The 21,170-nt window shown below is 52.0% G+C and overlaps 2 protein-coding genes across 3 annotated transcripts; both read right to left on the bottom strand.

Moving 5' to 3' along the window:
* On the bottom strand, positions 11,174-12,197 carry FFAR3 (free fatty acid receptor 3). The gene is given in 2 exon segments (NM_001315601.1): positions 11,174-12,092; positions 12,095-12,197. Coding segments are annotated over 2 exon segments (969 nt in total). The 5' UTR covers positions 12,183-12,197; the 3' UTR covers positions 11,174-11,211.
* On the bottom strand, positions 14,828-18,582 carry FFAR1 (free fatty acid receptor 1). Of its 2 annotated transcripts, XM_013998289.2 has the most exons (2): positions 18,447-18,582; positions 14,828-18,068 (listed from the first exon to the last, which is right to left on the bottom strand). In XM_013998289.2, the coding sequence occupies exon 2, from the start codon at positions 17,754-17,756 to the stop codon at positions 16,854-16,856; it is 903 nt and encodes a 300-aa protein (XP_013853743.1). In that variant the 5' UTR covers positions 17,757-18,068; positions 18,447-18,582; the 3' UTR covers positions 14,828-16,853. The 2 variants fall into 2 exon arrangements, with proteins under 2 accessions (XP_013853743.1, NP_001265712.1); NM_001278783.1 differs by lacking the exon at positions 18,447-18,582 and having other exon boundaries at positions 16,786-17,802.

Genomic DNA, 21,170 nt, shown 5'->3' with positions numbered 1-21,170 from the left:
TTTTTTAAAGGGGAGAGGCTTCCAGAACAATTCCTGCCTGAGAGTGGAGGCAGGAGGTAGAGCCAGGGAACCTCCAAATGCCTTGGGAACCTCCAAATGCCTTGGGCACGGCCCTAAAAAGCAAAGAAAGGAAGGAAGGAAGGAAGGAAGGAAGGAAGGAAGGAAGGAAGGAAGGGAGGGAAAAGAAAAGAAAGAAAAATAAACATTTTTTTTAAAGGGGAGAGGCTTCCAGAACGATTCCTGCCTGAGAGTGGAGGCAGGAGGAAGAGCCAGGGTTGAGACGGAGGGATCGGGATTGTGGGGTTTTAAGGAGTGCCCCTCCCCTGCCTGTCTGTGCTTCAGGGGCCTTCCTTGTGAGAAGGGCTGCTGGGGTGGATGGGGACTTGGAAATGAGAACGAGGGACTGGTGAGAGTGATTTTAGAAAATCAGCAGGTTTCTGCAGCCGTTTGCTATTGGATCTGGGCAAAATTACCTCTGAGCTATGCTTATGGCCAAAAAAGACACTTCCTCCTGCTCTCCTCCCTGCCCATCCGTCCCCAGGATCTGAACCCTCATGCTCCACCACAGTGGAGGCCACAAATGAAGCCTGGGAGCCTGTTTTGTTTATTTGTTTGTTTGTTTCACCACACACAAATCCTTTGACATTTTGAATTGATTATGGGCTTGAATTTAAAATTTCAGGAGTTCCCTGGTGGCTCAATGGGTTAATGATCCAGCTTTGTTACTGCTATGGCGAGGGTTTGATCTGCGGCCTGGGAACTTCTGAACTTCTGCATGCCACAGGCACAGCCAAATTAATAACTAACTATATATATAATTTATACATGATAACAATATATATACTGTTATAGATGGTACTGTATATATTATATACGATTCTGTATATATTATTTTATACATGTATGATTTCAAAAACAGCAGTAACACAGGTTTTCAACTTGATGAATTGGAAGGTGTGGCAGCACTGAGCCCCCAGCCCTGTGTGGTAAGAAGATAGGAGTTGAGTGTAGATGAGCCACACACTCTCCACCAGGCCACAGTCCCTGCTGCTCTCTACAGATCCCCAGCCCTAAGAGCTGGTTGCCATTTTTCACTGGTTCGTGCCAAGGTTTCTGCCCTTTTATGTAATGGGTTGTCCCACACCCGCCCCGACTTCTGCAGCACAGCACAGCAAAAGCAGGGTCTTGCTTGGCTCCTTGAAACATGGGGCGATTTGACAATGCTACGTACACCTGTGATCTGAGCACAGAGGTGAAGTGTCATGACATTTTTAATCACCACTTTTTTTTAATCGAGGCTTGACTCTCATTCAATAGAATGCACCCATTTTAAGCATAGAGTTGCCCAAGTTTTGCCGAAGATGTGTGTTAGAGCGCTGGGGAAGGAACCCTGTGCTGGATGGGAAGGAGGGTGAGATCTCAGGCAAGCTTTATTGACCGTTGCAAAGGCAACAGTTTGCATCTATGAACCCCAAATTCCCCATCCATCCCACTCCCTCCCCCTCCCCTTTGGCAACCACAAGTCTCGTCTCCATGTCCATAATTTTCTTTTCTGTGGAAAGGTTCATTTGTGCGGTATATTAGATTCCAGATATGTGATATCATATGGTATTCGTCTTTCTCTTTATGACTTATAATGTGAGAAAAAGAATGTATGCATGTATGTGTGACTGGGTCACCTCGCTGTACAGTAGAAAATGACACGACACTGTAAACCAGCTATAATGGGGGGAAAAAAGTCATTATAAATGAAAAAAACAAAAGATTTATTAACCAGCAGAGTGGCAGGGAGCACTGAGCGAGAGGAACTCAGAGCCCCCCGCCGTTGGCAGAGGATCAGGTTTTATAGGCAGGGGGTCACGCCGTGCTGAGTTCTGTAGGTCCAGGATGGTGGTTGAGATCATGGTATAAAAATGTAACTTTCTCCTTGGGGCTGTCTCTGTCCTTGGAAAGTCAGCCACTTTATGGGCTTGGTGGTTTCGCCTGTGGAGGTTGATAAAGTGGAGATGGAGACGGCAGTTCTGGGTGGGTCCATGAGTCACACGGACTTACTCTCTTTTAGGCCTTCATTTTAGTTTCCACCTAAGAATGTGTAACACCTACCCCAATCAAATTATAGAGTGTTTTGAGAGTTCCTGTTGTGGCTCAGCGGAAACAAACCCGACTAGTATCTATGAGGACTTGGGTTCGATCCCTGGCCCCACTCAGTGGGTTAAGGATCCGGCGTTGCTGTGAGCTGTGGTGTAGGTGGCAGACGTGGCTTGGATAGGGTGTTGCTGTGGCTGTAGCATAGGCTGGCAGCAGCAGCTCCAATTAGATCCCTAGCCTGGGAACTTCCATATGCCACAGATGCGGGCTTTAAAAGACCATAGAAAAGATTTCTAGACCATTTCTATCATCCTAAAATGTCCTGCACTTATCCTTCCTGTCACTTCCCTCCTGGTCTCATCCCCAGACCCTGACAACCACTGGATTGCTTTCTGTCTCTTAAAGGGGTCTGGTACCAATTCCAGCCTGGGGTCCCATTTCCCCAAACCACCAAGCAGTTCTCCAGATACAAGTTGAATGTCCTTCAGTTCAACTCAGTTCTGACACTGTCTATCCAGAGATAGTGTCAGATTCCATGGGTCACTGGCTCAGTCCTACAAGACTCCCTCCACCCCAACCCCCAAATGTAGGTGCCAGTCACAAGTTCGTATTGTTAGCTGTGCTTCTGACCAACTGGCTACAGACTGGAGGTTCCTGCAATGCATCCCTTGCATTTGATTAATTTACTAGAGCCACTCACAGAAACGTTTTCCTTATTAGATCACCAGTTTTTCTTTTTTCTGTTTTGCTTTTTAGGGCCGAACTTGCAGCATATGGAGGTTCCCAGTCTAGGAGTCAAATTGGAGCTACAACTGCCAGCCTACACCACAGCCACAGCAACACAGGGTCCGAGCCACATCTTCGACCTACACCACAGCTCATGGCAATACCAAATCCTTAACCCACTGAGCAAGGCCAGGGATCGAACCCGAAACCTCATGGTTCCTAGTCAGATTTGTTTCTGCCGTGCCTCAACAGGAACTCAGATCACCAGTTTCTTATAAAAGGATAGAGCTCAAATAGCAAAAAGACAAAAAAAATAAAAAAATAAAAATAAATAAAAGGATAGAACTCAGAAACAGCCTGTTGGAAGAGGTGCACAGGACAAGGTATAGGGAAAAGGCATGGAGATTCTGTGCCCCCTACCAGTACACCCCAAAGCTCCATGTGTTCACCAACCCAGAACCTCTGCAAACTCCATCCTTTTGGGGTTTTATGGAGGCTTCACTACATAGGCATGGCTGATTAAATCATTGGTCATTGGCAACTGATTCCACCTCCAGCCTCCCTCCCTGGAGGTCAGGGGGTTAGAACGGAAAGTTCCAACCCTGCAATCACAGGGCTGGTTCCACTGGCAATCAGCTGGCATCCTTAGATGGGAGTCCAAAAAGTCACGTCATTAGCATAACAAAAGACACCGTTGCGGCTCTCACCACTTAGGAAATTCCAAGGATTTTAAGAGTTCTGTGCCAGAAATGGGGCTGAAAACCAAATTAATGTGTTTCTTACTATAAGTCACAGATCGTAGAGGCTGTAATTATTACCTTTATGGGCAGTTTGTTACTCGTTATTGCTGAAGAGTATTCTGTTGCATGGCCACATCACAGTTTTAAAACCCATCCTCTTTTTTGTGTGTGTATTTCTTTTGTCTTTTAGGGCCGTAACTGCAGTGTATGGAGGTTCCCAGGCTAGGGGTCCTATCAGAGCTGTAGCCGCCGGCCTACGCCACAGCCACAGCAGTGCAGGATCTGAGCCATGTCTGTGACCTACACCACAGTTCACGGCAACGCTGGATCCTTAACCCACTGAGCAAGGCCAGGGATGGAACCCTTGTCCTCATGGATGCTAGTCGTAACCACTGAGCCATGATGGGACCTCCAAAATCCATCCTCTTTTGATGGACATCTGGGCTGTTTCCAGTTTGGGGCTATTAGGGTTAAAGCTGCCCTGAATATATGTGTGTGCAGTCTTTGTATACGCAGGGATGCGCTCACCCTCCTGAGTAAAACTTAGGAGGGCATCAGAAGTGATGCCTCCAAAACCCTTGGGTGTTTCTCATTTCACGGAGCCCGGCAACGCATCACCAGGCTGGTGGCACAAGATCATCCTGCAGCGGCAGGGGCTGCCGGTACCCCTGACCAGTACCAAAACTTGCTGGTCTGTTTGTTCTGTTCACTCTGCAGTGAACGCTCCTGCTCATATTGTTTTCCAGCTGACTTATTGATTCACAACAGGTAATTGATTGTTTTCCAAAATTTAAGCAAACAAGGAGTTGTTTTAATGGAGGCTCTTACAGTGGTTAGAAAGATGAGAGCGTGCTCTGAGCATAGAGACATGCTAGAGAACGATTACTGTAAGGGGAGAGGGGACAAGGGAATCAGTGAGGCACCAGCCCCTGCTTGTGCGTAAGTAACAGGTGATAAATCAGGCATCCAGAACCACATACCCTCTTCTTCAGATGGGCACGAGGTGTGTTACGGCGACTCCCTGGGCAAGAAGACTGAGCAGCTCTGCTGTTTCTGAGAGCCCTGGGCTGGGCCAGGTACCCTTCCCCAGGGCAGCATCCCTCATGATCCCCACCCCGATCATCCACCCCCCTCTTGTTTCCCTGGCGACCAAGGTCCTATAATAGGCATGGGACTTTTTTTTTTTTTTTTTTTTTTTGGCTTTTTTTTGGTTTTTAGGGCCACACCTGAGGCATGAGAAAGTTCCCAGGCTAGGGGTCAAATCAGAGCTGTAGCTGCCAGCCTAGGCCACAGCCACAGCAACGCTGGATCTGAGTCGAGTCTGTGACCTACAGCACAGCTTGAGGCAACACCAGATCCTTAACCCACTGAGCAAGGCCAGGGATTGAACTTGCATCCCCATGGGTACTCATTGGATTCTTTTCCACCCTGCCTGTGGAAACTCCCAAAGACGATCTGTGATTTTTAGAGAACACAGTTTCTTTTTTTCTTTTTTTCTTTTTATGACTGCACCTGTGGCATAGGAAAGTTCCTAGGTGAGGGGTCGAATTGGAGCTTCAGCTGCCAGCCCCTACACCACAGCCACAGCAATTGCGGGATCTGAGCCACATCAGCGGCCTACACTACAGCTTGCGGGAGCACCAGATCCTTGAGCTGCAGGCCAGGGATTGAACCTACATCCTTACAGATACGAGTCAGGTTCTTAACCCAGTGAGGCACAGTGGGAACTCTCAGCATGGGAATTTTTATCAGTAAAAGGAGGAGAGCTTGCAGTCGAGACTCTCAGTCAGCTGATACTCTACCTTAGAAAAGGTCCATCCAGTAGGTCTGTTCTTTGTCTTGTAATGCTGTGTCCATGCAGCCCCAGCCAGCCAGCTCTCTAAAACCCCTTTCTGAATGAAGAGAATCCCCAATATCTTGGTGCCAGAGCTACTGACTGGAACCACAAGAAATTTCCCCTGAGTCCATCCATAATAAATAAGACAAACACCAAGATTTCATAGCTCCTACTAAGCAAAAAGAGTTTAGAAATTCCAGGATCATAAAATAATTTAAAATAAGAGAAGACATCATTGAGTAGGTTTTATTATGATATAGGATTTTTCAGTACAGGCTTCTGCATTAGAGTTAACATGCAGTTGGCTGCAAGTTGGAGAATGTCTGGCCAATAGTGAGTCAACCATAGCAATGGTAATGAGAGTGGAGGTGGTGATCCCAGCTCAACAAGCCCATCAAGCACCCAGGCCCTTTCCATCCTTCTTCTCTGCCACCCTTAGCTTATTACCCTTCATCTTCAAGGATGTGCCCTTATGGCCCCCAGAAGGCTGCCATAGCTCCAGTATCACATCCTCACATAAGAGCTTCCAAACCAGGAAGCAAGAGGGCAGCTCCTCACACATCTGTCTCTTTTAATAAGGAGGAGAACCTTTCCCAGAGGCCCCTGGCAGACTTCATACTATTTGTTGGCTAGAATTGGGTCGTGTGTCCATCCTGAGACTAGTCATCAGTAAAGGGGAGCAAGATTGCCAGTTATGCTTCAACCCCTGGGGCTGTGAGATCTGCAACAGGGGATGTTTGATTTGATTGTATCCCTGCACCCTTCTAGTTTGAATTCAGTAAAATCACCCTCTCCCCAAATTATTCATGTGCCCCATTTCCTCTTCTGCAACATTTTCTCTCCCCTACTTCCACGCCTCCATGGGGGTCAACTCCACACACCTTGCCACTTCCAACAGGGTTTTGTTATTGTTGTTGTTTTTATTATAGTTGATGTACAATGTTGTGCCAATTTATGCAGTCCAGAAGGTGACCCAGTCATAGCCAACAGTGTTTATCAGCTTCCATTCCCTCTAGCCCATTTGTTTTCTTTTTTTTTTTTCTTTTTAGGGCCTCACCTGTGGCATATGGAAGTTCCCAGGCTAGGGGTTGAATCAGAGCTGCAGCTGCCAGCCTATACCACAGCCACAGCAATGCTAGATCTGAGCTGTGTCTACGACCTACACCACAGCTCATGGCAACACCGGATCCTTAACCCATTGAGTGAGGCCAGGGATCGAACCCGCAACCTCACGGTTCCTGGTTGGGTTTCTTTCCACTGTGCCATGAAGGGAGCTCCGAGCCCATTCCTTTTCTGGGATGTGATCGCAGCATCTTTTTCCCAGAACACGGGCCACCATCTTGATGTCTTGTCTCTCTCCATATAAGTTTTCAGAACTGGCCTTAAAGGGAAGTCAGCAGGCTTCTCACTTCTCTTTGCAAAGTTTTAGAGGCCACAACTACCTGTATTGCTTGGGCCTTTTCTTTAGAAAACAAACAAAACAAAACAAACCTAGAGGGGTTATGTCAGAGCAGAAGGTAAAAAGTTAAATGCTTTCTCACACGATTTCACCTCATTTGTTCCCCACCCTCGACTCTGTCTTCTACCTCAGATTCTCCCCTCCCAGAATCTATAGCCTGACTTTCCTTCCACATCTTTCTACTTTTATTGCTGCTCTGCTTCCTCCTTTGGGATGATTCTTACAACTGATGTTTCAGACTTCCAGGCTTCTTGTCCCAACCCTTCATCGGTTTTCACCTCTTCCCAGGACCCAGATGAGGCAGATTTACCTGCCCTGCTTTGCATCACAGCTTTGCTGGCCCCAGCAGGTACATACCCAGATTCGGAGGCCACTTGCTAACCTATCTAGAGGTTCTGGTCACAGGTGATGTATTCAACTTGGGAAAAGGTGTCAGATCAGCCAGCCCCACACCCCCACACACACCCTGCCCCATGCCTAGTTTCTTCTTTGCTTCCTGCCTGCCCCTCTGCCCGCTCTCTGCTTCTTGAATAGTCTGGGCTGCAGTAGGTTCACCCCTCCCGGCCTTCAGCCGGGCTGCAGTGAACCGTCTTCGCCAGGTTCTTCATGACTTCTTGGCCAGTTTCCCTATGCCCCTAGTAATACTTGGTGATTTTTCCCCCCTTTTTTGGGCTGCACCTATAGCATCTGGAAGTTCCAGGGCCAGTGATCAAACCTGTGCCACAGCAGCGACCGGAGCCACAGCAGTGACGATGCTGGATCCTTAACCTGCTGAGCTACCCGGGAACTCCCAGCAGTTGGTGATTTGGAACTCTCAGCCTCCTCCCCGTTCCCCTATAAGCTGACTTGACCTGTGGCCCAGGGAACCCATGGCAGTGCTCTTCCTCCTGTGCTTGCGGGTTGTGCTGCCCTTGGAGAAAGGGGGAACCTTCCTTCTAGGAGGGAAAAGCTTCTATTTCATGGCCATCAGTGACTCCTTTTTGTAAACATTTTAAAACTTGCTAATGAGCAAAATTAGACCATTAAGAAACAGTATTCTCCGCATTCCCATTGTGGCTTCATGGGTTAAGAACCTGACATGTGTCTATGAGGACCGTCCGTGCCCTTGGTCATTGGGCTAAGGATCCGGTGTTGCTGTGCGCTGTGATGTAGGTGACAGACACGGCTCAGATCCCATGTTCCTGTGGCTGTGGTGAAGGCTGGCAACTGCAGCTCGATTCGACCCCCAGCCTGGGAACTTCCATATGTGGCAGGTGTGACTGTAAAAAGGAAAGAAGAAGGAAGGAAAGAAAGAGAGAGAAAGAAAGGAAGGAGAGGAGGGAAGGGAGGAAGAAAGAGGGAAGGAAAGAGAGAAAAGAAAGGAAGGAAGAACAAGAGAGAAAGAAAGAGAGAGAAAATAAAATCACAGACTGTCGGAATCGCAGCTCTTTGAAATCCCATCACGGGAAGGGACCAGTCCACCGCTGCTTGCAGAGTCTAGGCAGGAGCCTGTGACTCAGAGAAGCAGCCTTGCTTTCCAGCCTCCAGAGCATCAGATCAGATAAGGTGTTTTCAGATACAAATTCTGCCTTTATCTTTAGTTGTGTTTTCCAAAGAAATAGGACACTGAGTTTGCTTCTCAGCCCAGACCCGAAGTTGACCTCTTTCCACCCAGGCCTGCTGTGCTTTGAGCCTATTAAACACCTCTTCATTGAAAAGTCACGTAAGCATCACCCTTACTGCGAACCTCTCACAACCCCGTCTCGTCTTTTGTGAGATGCCCCATGCTTCCTCTGGATAATGAACCTAATGTGCTGGGCTGCAGTTGTGTGAGGCAGGCTTTGGCACTCTGCGAGTGATGAGACTCATTCTCTAGCTCATGCATTCTCAACAGGGGCAATATTACCCCCAAAGACCTGAAAATTATTTTAAGGGGAGCACAAAAGTCTTACATTGGCTTGTGACCTTCCAAAGGGCCCCACACGTGAACAGATATACAGGATGTCTGTTGTATTTAAAACTTCATGGGCAGGGAAGGGAAGGTGCTGAGTAGGAGAAAAATAGCCACAAAGGCTCCTTGAGGGAACAGTGACACAAAAAAGCTTAAGAAACAGTGTTTTGGCTGATACGGAATAGCTTTCAGAATCTGCTGTGGGTCAGGTGCCCCATTGTGGGCTCTCTTTTTGCAGCTAGAATCGAGTCCGTCCGACCTTGGTCTTGGGAAAGCCAGCCTGGTTCGACCTCTTCCAGCACCCCCAGAACTCCCACCCGTGCCTCTGACCCTGCTCACTCTGCCAAACCAGGAGAGTGCACGGTGTCCCGTCCTCACACGTGCACCCACACCATCGCCCTGCCAGGCTCCTTCCCCGAGTGGATGGACACCGGGCAGCAACCAGGACACACTCTCTACTCCCTGAGCGCCCCCTTTCCCCTGGCTTCCAGGAGAAATAGGGAACGCTGCAACGCCCCCTCACCACCACCAAGCCTCTGACGTGGGTGCATTTCCCCCCTCCCCTGTACAGACGAGGGTGGGGTGCTGCTGGGTGCTGCTCGGCGGGCAGCAGAGCCAGCTAAGCTGCCTCCTCTCAGTATAAACCCTGGTGGGGTGTGGGGAGTCAGACTCCCGAGCTTCATGGCTCTCTCTCTTCATCTCCTCTTTTCCCTCAGACAGGCCCTTGTCCCCACTTCTGGAGTAGACGGCAGGACTCCAGTCACCTCTGCTCCCCTTCTGAGTCATGTAGACCCATGTCACACCAAGGCCTGAGCTCCTGGGGACAGACAGATGAGCCAGGGACAGAGGGACTGCTCAGGCCTTCGTCTCTGCAGAGAAATGATGTCTCTCTCCCTCCACCTGAGACCCAGCCTCTCCCTCCCCCTCAGCCAGTCCTCCTTCCCCAGCGACCTCATCCCCAGGAAGAAAGCAGATGCTGAAGACACTAGTCTTAAAATCCACGAAGTTCCACACCCAGCCACCTGCACACCTGAGGTGCACAATCCATGTTTTTTGAACCAAAGCTGACTGCTGGCATGTATGTAGCAGCATTTTTCTGCTTGCCTTGCTGGGGGAAGTAGCCCCGACCAACTCTTCCTCATGTCCCACCCCTCGGTGGAAATGAAAAATCACTAAGTTGTCACATTTTGATAAAAATAACTCCTAAGAACATACAGCTGTCTTCGTAGTAACCAGGAGTCAACTGTGCTGACTAATCCTCTTTATTTTTTTCAAGAGGGCATTTTTTTTTTTTTTTTTTTTTTTTACTGGGAAGGGGATGTGTATACCCAGATAGTCAATCTGTTTTGCATCTGGTTCTGTTTGTCCTTGCGGCCTATTTACATTTGTCTGGGTCAGACCGCTGCGGCTAACTCTGGAAGTCTGCCTAGGCCTGGGGACAGCTGATGACACACAGTGGGGGCAGAGTGGATTAGGGACATGGGTTTCAGAGGCAGCTAATTTCAGCTCCCAGCCCTGCTTCAACTACGTATGGGCTTCAGGATCTCAGGTGAGAGACCTCACCCCTCCAGGCCCATTCCCTCAGCTGTAAAATGGGCCAAGTAATAGTACCGGCCACAGCTGAGAAAATGGAAGAGGACAAGGTCCAGCCGAGGCCTTAAGATAGGTTAGATGTTATTTTTATTCCTCTAACCCAGATTCTCTCCCAGCATCTAGGCATCGTATTGTTTAACCCCTTTCCTTCAGAGTCTAGGTGTTTTTTCCTTCCAACAATTCCACCTAAGATATACCCACGTACACTGTAAGAAAAAAAAATCAATTAAGGAAAAAACTATTCTCTTTTGCTTGCTGCCAAATTTACTTAAGTAATTTTTCTTCTGTCATTTTTCATAACTATCTCTGAAAATCTGAGCTGGGATTTCTGAATTGGGGTATGAATTATTATTCATAATGGAAACTTTCTGGAAAAGTCCGTGGGACCAGCAGCATGCTCCTTTGGGCCTGAAGTCCTGTGTCCCCACTCTTGACCTTCTGGGTCAGTAGGTCTGAAGGACAGATGCTGCCTCTCTCCTGTCCCAAGTCCCTGGGGGGCTCCCTTGGACCCTGCACACTGCTCTCAACTCCTCCCTGACCCTCAGAAAAGCTGGGCCTGCTGCCCTGGGGAGCTCGTTTTACTCCAGCACGCGCTCTCACTGTGGCTGCCTCCAGAGCATGCCGGGGACAGGAAGGGAGGGCAGGGAAGGGAGTTCAAGAGCTGGGCTCTGGTGCCCACGGCCCGAGGGAGGCTGGGCGCCCACTCTGCCCCAGACCCAGCCAGTCCCCAGCCTGCGTGGCCAAGGCCCTGCCCGACTTGAGCCAGGAACCGCCCCGGGGAGGAGCCACCTTGCGGCCCGGAGCACCTGGCCTCCGCTCCAGCCCCTCCTCGAGGCCGCTACCTGGTGTCTATATTGGACAGCTCCTGCGGCGGCCCCTCCACTTCGCTCTTCTTCAGTTTCCCGCTGCTTTCCTGCCGCCAAAAGCCCCAGGCCCCCGTCAGCCTCCCCAGCAGCCCCTGGCAGTCAGCTTGGAACCCCGAGGATGAGAAGTAGTAGATGAGGGGGTCGACGCAGGAATTCAGGGTGCTGAGGAGCAACACGTAAGGTCTCCACTCGGGGCTTTTGCCCTGGATGTAGCCCACGACGTGGGACACGTTGTAGGGCCCAAAGCAGACGAGGAAGTTGAGCAGCGTGGCTGCCACAAGTCCTGCCACCCTCTTCCGCCGGTGGTAGCTGGCTCCCCTGCTGAGTATGCACACCAGGCGGCTGTAGCAGTAGCTGGTGATGAGCAGGGGCACCCCGAAAAGGACCACAGCCATCTCCAGCCGGACGGGCAGGAGAAGAGCCAGCTGATCCTCCCGGAACTCCAGGTAGCAGGTCCCGTTGGCATCCTGGCTGTTGGAGGAGTCCCCCGAGAACTCGATGATGTAGACCACGCTGCAGTGAGCGGCAGCCAGGAGCCAGCAGACCACGCTGACCAGGCCAGCCTGTCCTGGCCTCGGCCGGGTCTTGTACCAGAGTGGGTAGGCCACGCTTAGGAAGCGCTCAATGCTCACAGCTGTCAGGAAGAGGGACGTGAGATAGACGGTGGTGAAGAAGAGGAATCCGGAGACGGGGCAGAAGATGAAGGGCAAGGGCCAGTGCATGCCACTGGCCGCCTCCGCCATGCGGAAGGGCAGGAAGAGCAACAGGAGCAGGTCTGACAGGGTCAGGTTCAGCAGGAGCACATCCACGGCCACCGGGCGGCGGCGCAGCTTGCCCACGAAGATCACCAGGGCCCCAGGTTGAGGGGCAGCCCCACGAGGAACGTCAAGAGGTACACGGAGAAGTAGAGCCAGTAATGGCCGGGGAAGAAGCTTGTGCCCATGGCCGTGGCCACTGGTGAGAAAGAGACAGAGATGGCGGTCCGGGTGGGGATCTTGCACCATCCTCTTCCCCACCTGCAGCAGGGAGCATCCTCACAGCCCCCCTCCCTCACGCCCCTGGTGCTTCCCTCAGCGGGGTCCACTTGCCTCTCTTCCTGCTCGTACCCCATCTCCTGTCCCTCCACCGTAATGCAAGCAGAGACACCCTCCACAGCCCCTCAGGACCCCAGGCTCACCTGCTGGTCTGAGAACCCAAATGCTCTGCCTCCCGGCACCTTGCCGGCTTCTCCAGAATGAGTATGGTTAGCTATTATCTGGCAGAACTGATAAAAACCTGGCAGTGCCCATGACGTCACTCACTGTTGAGCAACAGCACAAAAGATGCCTTTAGCTCCGTTAGCAGCACCGGGCCAGTATGCAAAATGAGGAGCAAGTTCCACGACTGCCTACGTGCCTTGCTCCTGGGCCTCAGACAGGCTGCAGACAGGCAGACTTCATCTTCTTCTCCCTGATTCGCCACTTGAATTTTATCTGCTCTCCTAGAATGGCACTGGTCCAGTTTGCCTTGTAAGGGCAGGAAGCGTGAGGCAGTGATGGAGAGCTTGGGCTCTGAAGCCGGGGCCTGGGTTCAGTGCTGGCCCTGTCACTTTCCAACTCTGATTGGGGGCAAGTGCCTTAAATCCTCTGTGTGTCTGCGTTCTCATTGGTAAAACAGGGATGATTGCAGGACCAATCTCAGAAGGCTGTTGTGTAGATGAAAGCATTCATCACGTCAAAGGCTTAGAATGGAGTCTGGTGTGTTGCGGTGAGCGGCTGTCATCATCCCAGTCACTGGCTGGGCTTGTCTCTGGTGTGAGAGTGATACTATTAACCATGACGTGGTGGCCACGATAATAACAGCTACCTTTTAGCGGGCGCATAATCCACAGTAGACGTATTGCCTCTCAGGTCTCTACCATGTGCCTTGAAATCCTCACAGCAAGGAAGCAGCTTGCTCCAGGCAAGACAGCTTGTTAATATCACCACCAGAGTTCAAACCCAACTTCTGTCCAGTTGGGTTTCTAATAAATGTTTTTTGTTTTTTGTTTTTCCTTGCCTTTTTCTAGGGCTGCGCTTGCTGCTCGTGGATGTTCCCTGGCTAGAGGTCTAATTGGAGCTGTAGCCGCCAGCCTACGCCACAGCCACAGCAACGGAGGATCCGAGCCGCGTCTGCAACCTACACCTCAACTCATGGCAATGCCAGATCCTTAACCCACTGAGCAAGGCCAGAGATTGAACCCACAACCTGATGGTTCCTAGTCGGATTTGTTCACCACTGAGCCACAGCGGGAACTCCTCTGATAAATGTTGTTTCATCCATTCAAGTATTTATGGAGCACAGTGAGGTGTCATTTCACACCCACTAGGATGGCCATAAGGAAAAAAATCTTACCACTAACTGTTGATGAACATCTGGAGAAATGGGAATTCTCATACAAGGCTGGAGAAAATGCGAAATGGTGGAATCACTTTAGAAAACAGTTTGGCATTTTCTTAAAAAATTAACATAAATCTACCATACAACTCAGTTCTGCTATAGGTATCCACTGAAAAGAAATGAGAACCTGTGTCCACATAGACTTGCTCATAAATGTTCATATGCTAATTGGTCATAATAGCCAAAAAGTTGTAACATCACCTGGTGGTCCATCAGCTAGTCAACGGATGAACTGTGCAGCATAGACATACAATGGAATACTATATAGCAATGAAAAGGAATGAAATAGCCCTGCGTACCATAACATGGATGAACCTTAGCAGCAGTGAAACAAGCCAGGCAGACTATGTCCTTTTTTTTTTTTTTTGGGTCCTTACCCACAACATGTGGAAGTTCTGAGGCCAGGGACCAAACTCAAACTCAAGCCACAGCAGTGACAACCCTGAGTCCTTAACCCCTAGGCCACCAGGGGACTCCCATGTATGTCTCCTTTTTTTTTTTTTTTTTTTTGTCTTTCTGCCATTTCTAGGGCCACTCCTGCGGCATATGGAAGTTCCCAGGCTAGGGGTCCAATCGGAGCTGTAGCCACCGGCCTACACCAGAGCCACAGCAACGCCAGATCCTTAACCCACTGAGTGAGGCCAGGGATCGAACCTGCAACCTCATGGTTCCTAGTCAGATTCATTAGCCACTGTGCCACGACGGAAACTCCTATGTTTCCATTTCTGTGAAATGTCCAGAACAGACAAATTTATGGAGACAGAAAGAGGATTATTGTTTGCCTGGGGACTGAGAACGGAAACCAGATTGACTGAAAGTGAGCATGAGGGATCTTACTGGGTGATGAAAATGTTCTAAACTGGATTAGAGCAGTAGTCTCATACCTCAGTAGATTTACTAAAAATCGCAGAAATGTACACTTAAAATGGGTGAATTTTGTATGTGCATCTCATCTCAAACAAGTTATTATAAGTACAGCAGTGAACACAAAGTTTTCACTGTTGGAGTTCCCATGTGGCTTATTGATATTCATGTGGACGCAGGTTCAATCCCTGGCCTTGCTCGTGGATCGAGGATCCAGCATTGCCTTCAGCTGTGGTGTAGGTTACAGACGAGGCTTGGATCTGGTGTTGCTGTGGCTGTGGCTGTGGCCTAGGCCTCCAGCTCCAATACAACCCCTCGCCTGGAAACTTCCATATGCCACAGATGCAGCCGTAAAAAAAAAAAAAAGTTTTCACTGTCCTGGTGCTGACATTTGGTGGGGGGTTGAGTGGTAGGAGGATAATAAATAATACAGAGGCAGAGAACTCCTGGAGGAAACAGTGCAGAGGGCGTGGGGGTGCACAGGCTTGACCTGCTGGGGGTGCTGGTGGAAGGTTTGGGGCCCAAAGGGCAAGGGTCGCCAGAGGATGCTGGAGGCAGACCATGCTGAGCACTGGTGGCCCCAGGGAGGAACTGAAATCTTCCCTAAGCGGAGGAGGCACAAGTAACTGGAAGAGGTGGCCCCGAACCCACAAGTGGGAGGGAGAATGGTTACAGTGCTACGGGAGCAGCAGTGGGGCCACCTGGGCTGGAGTCCAGGCTTTGACAAAAATTCTCTGGTGTCAGCACTGAGCAGAAACTTGTTTCTCGCTTCGGGGGAGCCTTGGGCAAGTAACTTAACTTCTCTGGCCTGATCCCATGTTTATAAACAGGGTAATAAAACTTCCTCTGGAGGGCTGTTATGGGCATTCATCCACTCAACAAATATTTATTATAAGCCTACTGTGTGCTCAGCTCTCTTCTGGTTGCTGGGGATAGATCCACAGATACGACAAAAATTCTTGCCCTTGGGGTCACTTTCCTATGAAAAGAGATAACTTGCATAAACCAACCTGTGCACACCAGGCACGTAGCCACTGCTTTTTTTTTTTTTTTTTTCTTTCTGAGTACTCACCTCATTATCTGTCATCATTAGAGGAACAAGTCTGCTTCCTACACCTCCCCTCAGAGCAGATGCCCAGGCCTTGGCCACTCTCTGCCCACCCTCTCACAGGTTCAAGGTGAAGGTTCATTTACTTTCGCAAAAGGCACCACAAGGACAGGCATTAACCCCAATACCCCGCGTTTCCCAAGTGTTCCCCAATCCTTGGGAGTCTTCTTTGACCGATGACCTCCTACACCTACCCCTTCCTTGCTGTAGGGCCTCGGGCAAATTTCTTAACGCCACAGGATGAAGGTGGTAAGAATACCTGGTTCCAGCACTGCAACTAAGTAAGGCATGTGGTGCCTTAGTGCAGGTTAGGGAAAGGCACCCCCTGCAGGTGAGCACAGCCCTGCACCAAGGTGCACTGCTTGAGGAGTGGGGTGGTGTCTTTTTCCGATTAGAACAAGGTGCTCTTTTCCCTGGATTGAAGCAGCTCCATGCCAGGCACAGGCCTTGGTGGGCAAAGCACAAGCTAGAATTGAATCTTTGTGTGCCCCTCTGCCTGACACCCCTGTGCAGTGAGCAGCCCACTCATCTGTACAGCAGTCACATGGCTAAATCAGAAGGATGTGGGAAGATGAAATGAGACACCACTTGTAAAGCACTTGAAGGCATGGTGACAGTCACGTATATTTGTTTGCGACTGTTTTTGGTGTTGCTAGTATTCCCCCCAACTGCGGGGACACCCCCCCGCCCCAGCGTCCCACCCCCAGCATCCTCTCCTACCAATTCACAGTTCCTGTTCACAGTTCCACTGCTGCCCCCTTGTGGGGTAAAGTGGTATAACTCTCATTCGCTGGCCTCCTGCCCCTTATTCAGAAATGTAAATGCTCTTTCCTAGGGAATGATTTTGGAGTAACATCTCCCAGTGTGCCCTGTCAGAGTGGCAGTTCCTTCAGCTTAGAAGAAAACTGTCTCCCTCCTTCCCTATGTGGCGCACTGGCAGTCAGGCCTGCCAGGACTCAGAAGAGAGACAGGTAGAGGTGGAAATCAGGCTGATGATTTGATGAAATGCGGCAGCTTACCTTCCCCTGTGACCCAGCTCCAGGCCTCCATTCTTCTCCCCCTCTGGGATGCCGTCTTCTGCCAGGCTCAGTTCTTTCCCTAAGTGGCTCCATGGATGCCCCCAGGCAAGGCCAGCCCACAGTTCCTTTGGAGCAGCTTCCGCCAGGAGCCTGAAGAAGCAGCCAGGCTCTCCTGCTCCCTGCCGCTTGCCCCCTGCAGTGACTCCTACTTCTGGGATGGGCCCCCTTTTGTTCTGGCCACACATGTTGTCCCCCGGCCAGTGCCCCCTCCCAGGTAGCCGGTCACCAGTGGGTTGAGCACCACGCTCCAAGCACCTGTGATGAGCCCCAGCTTCCGCCAGTAGCCTCCCAGGTTGGGGTTCAGGAAGCCAGCCACATTGGAGGCATTGTAGGGTCCTAGGCAGAGCAGCAGCGTGAGCAGAGCCCCACCAGCCACCCAGGCCGCCCTTAGCTTCCGTCTGTGGCTCAGGCCTGAGCGGGCCAGTGCTCGGAGGCAGCCCACATAGCAGAAGGCCGTGATGATCAGAGGCAGAAAGAAGAACAGGAGAGAGAGGCTTAGGCGAGCGGGGCCCACAGAGGCCGGGTCCCAGGCCTCCAGGCAGACTGGAGAGCCATTGACTGGCGTGTTGATGCCCAGGGAGCTGGTAGTATTGTCCAGCCAGCCTCCAGGAGCCTCCAACCCAAAAACCAGCCCCAGGTGACAGAGGACAAGGGCCCATATGGCCACACACACCCCCCAGGAATAGCGTGGCCTCCGGGCAGCCTGGTAGCCCAAGGGGAAGGCGGCTCCTAGGTAGCGGCCGACACTCAGGGCAGCCAGGAAGCTCCCACCTGTGTAGAGGGGGGCAAAGTGGGCCAGGGCCAAGATGGGACAGAGCACGGCCGGCAGGGGCCAGGCTCCCCCTGCCAGGACCTCCGCCGCCTTTAGCGGCAGAGAGGTGGCCAGCAGGAGGTCAGAGCAGCCCAGGTGGAGGGCGTAGACGAGGCTGGGGGTGAGGCGGAGCCGGGCCTGGGACACGGCGCCTGCGATGGCCAGGCAGTTGAGGGGGAAGCCCAGTGCGAAGGCGGCCACGTAGAGGGCGAAGGAGAGCTGCGGGGGCAGGTCCATGGGGCCGCCCCTGCCCCCCCTGCTCCCTGCCCTCAGATCCCTGAGGCGGGGAAGTGAGCTCTGGGAGCCACAGACTGGTTTCAGCACCACTCAGGGCCCCGAGAAGCCATCTAATGGGATAGTGGAGGAGAAGGACGCCCCCAGAGGGTGGAGGAGACTGGATTAGACGCCAGGACAGGACCTCTGGCCCTGAGTCCCCTGTTTTCTTTCCCCCACCCTTAAATGGAAAGCACACGATGGCCGTGTAACAGCAGGAGATGGAACAGGAGCATGCAGGTCCCAGAAGAGGAAGCCCTCGTGATTTCCGAGCCTCTGGGGAGACAAGGCATAGAGAGAATTCAGAACAGAGGTGAGCCCGACAGTCTGTGTTTTTCTTAGGACGTAGGCGGGACCCCTGTGTTCGCATCCTTTCCCCAGTTCCCCAGGCAAGGAAGGAGCAGCTCCCCGCAGCGGGCAGCGCAGGGCTGGGGGCAGCTCTAGCCGAGGGGAGAAGCTGGGGCTGGGTGAGGTGGAGGCTGTGGCAAAGGGCAAGGAGAAGAGGGTCACCCGGGAGAGGCCAGGGATAAGCCAGGTCCCATCAAGTGTCCCAGGGAGTGGCTTTTGCAACCTCAGGGGTTCCCCCAGGCGGGGGATCTGGGGGCGTGGGGAATAACCGTTGTGGGGAGAGAAGCCACAGAAAGAGGGACTCACCTCTGGGTGCTGCCGGATGTCTCTGAGGCTCAGGAGTCCCCGAGGGAGGGTGGCCGCGATGGGCAGTGAGCTGGAAGGGAGAGAAGGCGGGGTGGCGGGGCCATTAGCCGGAGGCACTCGCAGCCTGGATGAGCAGCTAATGGGGCATCTCAGGAGGTGAGGGGCCACGATGATGATGCGAGCACAGGAAGGGGAGAGGTTTGAAATGTGGGCCTTTTCCTGTTGGGTTGAGGAGGATACAGCCAGCCGCTTCGAAGAGCGGGGTCAGTGGGGGTGTAAACAACCAGCACCCAGCTTTCTTCCATCCCCCACCCCAACAGCCTGCTCAGGCCTGTGCCGGGGGCTGCATCTTCTCTCCCCTTGGCCGAGCTCGTGGACAGGCCCAGGCTCACTCCCAGATATCAGAAGTCCCTCTCGTCACCCAGACCATCTCCCCTCAGTATTTAATGTGTGGGATGATGAGGCCATCATTCTTGGTCAGAGCTTCGATCGCCCCCAGCGACCCCAGGCCTCGGGCACCGCCCTTCCTCTCCTTCCCCCTCTGGCCTCCCAGCGTTGGCAGGAGCCGGAGGCAGAGAAACAAGGAACAAGCTGGGCCTCCTTCGGTGGCACTGAAGGTCCGGGCTGTGGTCCCCACTTCGCCTCTCTCTGGGCTGCACCGATGTCAAAGGGGACTCCTCCCAGGGCACCTGGGGGGACGCTGGGGAACGTGTGCCTCCAGCCGGCTGCTCAGCTCTCCTCTCAGCCCCTGAGAGTTCGGCTGTTTACCTTGCTGTCTGTCTCTCTCCTGCCTCATACTGACCCTGGAGCCTCTCTTGACCTCAGTTTTCTCTCCTACTGTGGGTGGCAGTCACAGGGGCTATGTCCTCCCCAAACTCCAAGTCACCCAGCAGAAGCTTCTGGGAGTGGTTTCCTGGAAGTGCTCCCCACCAGGCTTCAGGATTCCCAGCCCGTCCGCAGCTCCCTCCAAAGACATCGCCTCATTTCCTTCCATGCCTCAGTACCTAAATCCGTTCCTGATCGCCTCCCTTGCAAGCCCTCCCTCCCCCGGTAAACCCGACTTGCCCCCTCTTGTTTAGTATTTTGTCCTTGGGGAACCCTGAGGAGCTGACAGAACCGGGGAAAAGTCCAGGGGAACGCCCTTGACCTCTTGTGATGTGCATTTGGGGGAAGAACGAATCTGGGTACAAAGGGAGACAGAGGGTCTCCAAGCTGCTCTCTGCTTCGGCCCTCCCACCTGGCCATCCCGGTGTTGGCCTGGTGTCACCTCCTTGGAGGGCCTTCCTTGATCCCTGACTCCAAGTGGGCCCCTCCCCTGCTTTAGCCCCCATGTTGTTTCCTCCTTCCTACCTTCTTTTCTTTCTTTCTTTCTTTCTTTTTTTTGTCTTTTTAGGGCCACACCCGTGGCATACAGATGTTCCCAGGCTAGGGGTCAAATCGGAGCTGTAGCTGCCTGCCAATGCCAGAGCCACAGCAACGTGGGATCTGAGCCGCGTCTGTGACTTACCTCACAGCTCACGGCAACGCCAGATCCTTAACCCACTGAGCGAGGCCAGGGACTGAACCCTCAAACTCATGGTTCCTAGTCGGATTTGTTAATCACTGAGCCATGACAGGAACTCTTTCCTTCCTTCCTTCCTTCCTTTCTTTCTTTCCTTCCTTCCTTCCTTCTCCTGAGCCCTCGGCCTGTGGAAGTTCCTGAGCCAGGGATGGAAACCAGGCCACAGCAGAGCCCTGGGCTGCTGCAGTGATAACACCGGATCCTTAACCCACTGTGCCAGCAGGGAACTCCAGCTTCTCTGTTTTCATCTTGGGCTGTATTTATTCTTAGCACCCAGGACTCTTAGACATCAGATTTGCTAGCTCCTCTACCAGAATGTTGGTCAATGAGGGCAAAGATTTCTGTCTGCTTTATCTTGTTGCCTACATAGTAGGGACTCCGTGAGGAGGATGCATGGTCAATTGTCTGGGCTCCGGGAGGCTGGTGAGATCTGGGGCTGGGTGGAGGCTGCCAGCATTCCAGAGTCCCTGGCCTCCGCCAGGCCTGTTGAGAGTCACATGTCTTGGGCAGTTTGTCATGAAGTAGGTTTACATCATCAGCCTAGCTCTGGGACAGGATGGGAAGTCAGCCATTCGTTGCCAGGGAGCCTGTGCTGAGCCTCATCAGACAAGTGGCTGCCTTCAGCCCCTGAAACCTTTGGGGCACCCTATGCTAGAGGTCCCCAAAATGAGGACCATGTTGTATTCTTTTGTTCCTTTTTATTTTCTTTTTCGGGCCACATGGAGGTCCCCAGGCTAGGCGTCCAGTCGGAGCTGCAGCTGCCAACCTACACCACAGCCACAGCAATGCCAGATCCGAGACTCATCCACAGCCTACGCCACAGATGGTAGGTGCCTGAGCGGGGCTAGGGATTGAACCCCCGACCTCCTGGATTCTAGTCAGGCTCAGCCACGAGAACTTCAGGTCGTTTTTTTGTTGTTGTTGTTTCTTTCATGTCGTATATTTTTTTGAACCCCAACTAGCCCTGTGCTGGATGCAGTAGCAGGTGTTCAGGAGAGATTTGCTGGATAAATGGCTGAATGGGTTGAATGCTACCGGCCCCCAAACCCTTCTCTACTCATTTCAGCTGCTCTCAAAGCCTCTCTTTTCTCCAGAAAAGTGAATGGTGTTCACAAGTCATCAAACCAGGGATGAAGTGGGTGGATGGGGAAATCAGCGACCCG

This window comes from Sus scrofa, chromosome 6 (assembly GCF_000003025.6).
Source record: "Sus scrofa isolate TJ Tabasco breed Duroc chromosome 6, Sscrofa11.1, whole genome shotgun sequence".
Taxonomy (NCBI): Eukaryota; Metazoa; Chordata; class Mammalia; order Artiodactyla; family Suidae; genus Sus; species Sus scrofa.
The sequence above is the reverse complement of the archived record's forward strand: the minus strand, read 5'-3'. Positions and strand labels throughout refer to the sequence as shown.